Below are 3,071 nucleotides of genomic sequence, written 5' to 3' on the forward strand. Positions count from 1 at the left end.
ACTCCAGGAAGGAGACCCCAGTTCTCTAAGGCAGAATCAGGGCAACTTAGAAAAGGAAAAGGGGGGAGAGGGGCGATAGGAAGAAAGATCTTCCCGACAGCTTCACTTCTAAACCCTTGGGGCGGCTAAGTGAAAGAAGCTGTGTACTCCCCTGCTAACTCCAGGATAAATGCCCATGGGCATTCCTGGTGGCAGGAAAGTGATATCTGGACCTGCACAGAAATAACAGAAGGGATAAGAGAGGAGAGAGGCTTTCTGCCTTGGGTGGGAGGAGACTCACGGGTAGTATAGTTAGGCCTTGGAGATCATTTGGTCCAACCCTCGCTTTAGAGATATGGAAATCTGGAAATGGTTTGAGCAAGGGAACACAGACCTGGCGTTTGAACCCTGTTTTCTGACTCTTCTTGTCTTTCACAGCATTCTGAACGCTGAGGCCCTTTCCTTTCCCTCCTCACGCTCCCCTCCCAGTTTTCTCTCATTTTAAAATGGAAGAAAAGGAGATTCAGAGAGATTGTGACATAGAGTATCTCCGCTCTTGCCGTCCCAGGAAAGACAAAAGGGGCTTCTGTGAGGGGCATCTGGCCGGGCTGTTGTGACATAGTCCTCCAGCACTTTGGGCCTTGTGTTTTGTACACCGCGGATCTTTTGATCCAGATCTCAGGGTGGCCCGAGAAAGGGCACGATAGCACTTTATAACTTCCCTCCTTTCTCTGTCTCCCTGTCCATCTCCGTCTCTCACCCTTGCTTCCTTTCTCTCCGCACACTCCCGCTCCCCAGGAAGTTAAATGGGACCCGGCGGAGCCTGAAAGAGAGGGACGGGGCAGGGCAGAGGGAAGAGAAAGAAACCGTGAGAAGAGGGGGCCGAGGAGGGGGGCAGCGGGGAGGGAGCGAGACGAAGTTCTGGTCCTGCAGTGAGGGAGGGTCTTTGATGAACCCAAAGTTACTGGGACGCAGCGGGTGGAGAGCAGTGAACTCCCGGGCAGACTGAATGATTCCCCCCACCCCGCCCCCGGGCCCTTTGTCCCCATCCAGCTGTGCCCCGCGGGGGAGGGGGGAAGGGAGGGAGGGTTCGCGTGGCTGGGCCCCGAGGGCCGCCAGCGCTGATTGGCTACTTGCGCAGCCAGCAGTGGGGCAGGCACGTTCCGGGCCCGGGCCGATAAGATAAAGCGTTCCGAGGGGGGCACACGTCTGGTGGCTCCGGAAATCCCCCGCTGTCCCTGGGCGGCAAGCAAATATAAGGAAGGGCCCTCGCCCCTGCTGGACGAGTCGGGTGCTGGACTTTCAACTTGCAGTGCTTCTCCCTCTGCTCTCCCTCTTTTCCCTCCTCCTCCTCCTCCTCTCCTCAGAGCTCACTCGACCCCCGCGCAGAGAGGCCCCCGAGGTCAGAGCCCGCACTTTCTCCAGGGGCAGGCGGGAGAACGGGAAGGGGGCCCTCGGCTCCGCCCCGCTTGTGCTCTGCCTCTTCCCTCCGAAATAGGTAAAACTTTCTCCGGGGGCACTCTGAGGTCACTGGGTGAGGGGCGGTGGGGTGTCCCTTTATACGAGGCAAGCTCCCGGGCGTCGGGACCCCCTCCCCACTCCCAGGGGGACTGAGCCCGGAGAAAGCTCCCGGGAGTCTGGATCCCTTCTCATTCTCAGGGGGTCTGAGCCCGGGAAGCTCCTCCCGGGCGTCGGGACCCCTCCCCACTCCCTGGAGGACTGAGCCCGGAGAAAGCTCCCGGGAGTCTGTCCCCCTCCTCATTCTCAAGGGGTCTGAGCCCGGGGAAGCTCCTCCCGGGCGTCGGGACCCCTCCCCACTCTCTGGAGGACTGAGCCCGGAGAAAGCTCCCGGGAGTCTGGACCCCTCCTCGTTCCCAGGGGGACTGAGCCCGGGGAAGCTCGCGGGGGTCGGGACCCCTCCCAGGGGGGAACTGAGCCCGCGTCGGGACCCCTCCCCATTCCCAGGGGGACTGACTCTGGGAAAGCTCTCGGGGGTCGAGACCCCTCCCTACTCCCAGGGGCACTCAGCCCGGGGGCTCCCAGCTGGGGCAGGGGCGGGGGCGGGCGTCCCGTTGAGACTGCACTTTCTGCCCACTAGAGGATGTCCCCCAAACCCGCCTACGTGGTGACCAGCGAGTCGTCTTTCCCGAGAGCTTCGGACCCCGCAGCCGCCCCCGGCGTGTGCGCCTCCTGCGCCCCGTCCCGGCCGGGCAGCCCCAGCCCTGCGCCGCCGCGGACCTGCGCCGACTGCGAGCCCCGAGCTCCCAAGAAGGGCAGGGCGCGGCGCGGGGGTCGCAGCCGGCCCAAGAGCGACGCGGCGCTCAGCAGACAGCGACGCAGCAGGCGCATGAAAGCCAACGACCGCGAGCGCAACCGAATGCACAACCTCAACTCGGCGCTGGACGCGCTGCGCGGCGTGCTGCCCACTTTCCCGGACGACGCCAAGCTCACCAAGATCGAGACGCTGCGCTTTGCGCACAACTACATCTGGGCGCTGACCGAGACGCTTCGCATGGGGGAGCACGGCCTTCGGGGGCTGGGGCTGGGGCTGGACCTGGGACTGGCCCCGCCGCCGCTCCCTGGGGAGCTCAGCAGCCCCGGCAGCGCCTCCTCCTCCTCCTCGGGGGAGTGGGGCTCGCTCTATTCTCCGGCCTCGCAGGCGGGCAGCCTAAGCCCCAGCACCTCGCTGGAGGAGCCGCCGCCTTTGCCCTCAGCCGCCCCCCCGCTCTGCCTGGGCCCCGACGGCCTGTCCTTCCCCGACTTTGTGTAGAAGGGCCCAGGAGAGCCCAGCGGGCCCACGCGTGGGCGCATGCTCGGGGCGCTCGCTCTTCCACCTCCGGGCAGCTTTCCCATTTCCGAGTCTTCTTGCACAGTCCCCACTCTCCACCGGGTTTGGGGGATTTATACATAACCATTCTCGGGCAAACTTAGAGCCGACAAGTGTCTGCAGTTTAGCCACCAGGTCCCACCGAGTTCCTACAGAGACTAGATGTAGGGGGCGGAATCAACTGCGCGTTCTCGGGCCAGACCTGCTCTCTGCCGCCTCCTGCCTCTCCTGTCCGACCCCTTTCCTGCCGCGGCCCATTCCCTCA

The 3,071-nt window shown here is 63.8% G+C and overlaps 1 protein-coding gene across 1 annotated transcript; it reads left to right on the forward strand.

Moving 5' to 3' along the window:
- The first annotated feature begins 2,080 nt into the window (after nucleotides 1–2,080).
- NEUROG3 (neurogenin 3) lies at nucleotides 2,081–2,749 on the forward strand. The gene has a single exon (XM_074285270.1). It carries the CDS (start codon nucleotides 2,081–2,083, stop codon nucleotides 2,747–2,749), a length of 669 nt encoding a protein of 222 aa, XP_074141371.1.
- Nucleotides 2,750–3,071: the final 322 nt, after the last annotated feature.

The sequence above is a fragment of the Sminthopsis crassicaudata genome, chromosome 2 (assembly GCF_048593235.1).
Source record: "Sminthopsis crassicaudata isolate SCR6 chromosome 2, ASM4859323v1, whole genome shotgun sequence".
In the NCBI taxonomy this organism is placed as follows: domain Eukaryota; kingdom Metazoa; phylum Chordata; class Mammalia; order Dasyuromorphia; family Dasyuridae; genus Sminthopsis; species Sminthopsis crassicaudata.

What these genes read in the sequence shown, in the direction of transcription:
- NEUROG3 (XM_074285270.1), top strand. Translation starts at nt 2,081, where the DNA reads ATGTCCCCCAAACCCGCCTACGTGGTGACCAGCGAGTCGTCTTTCCCG.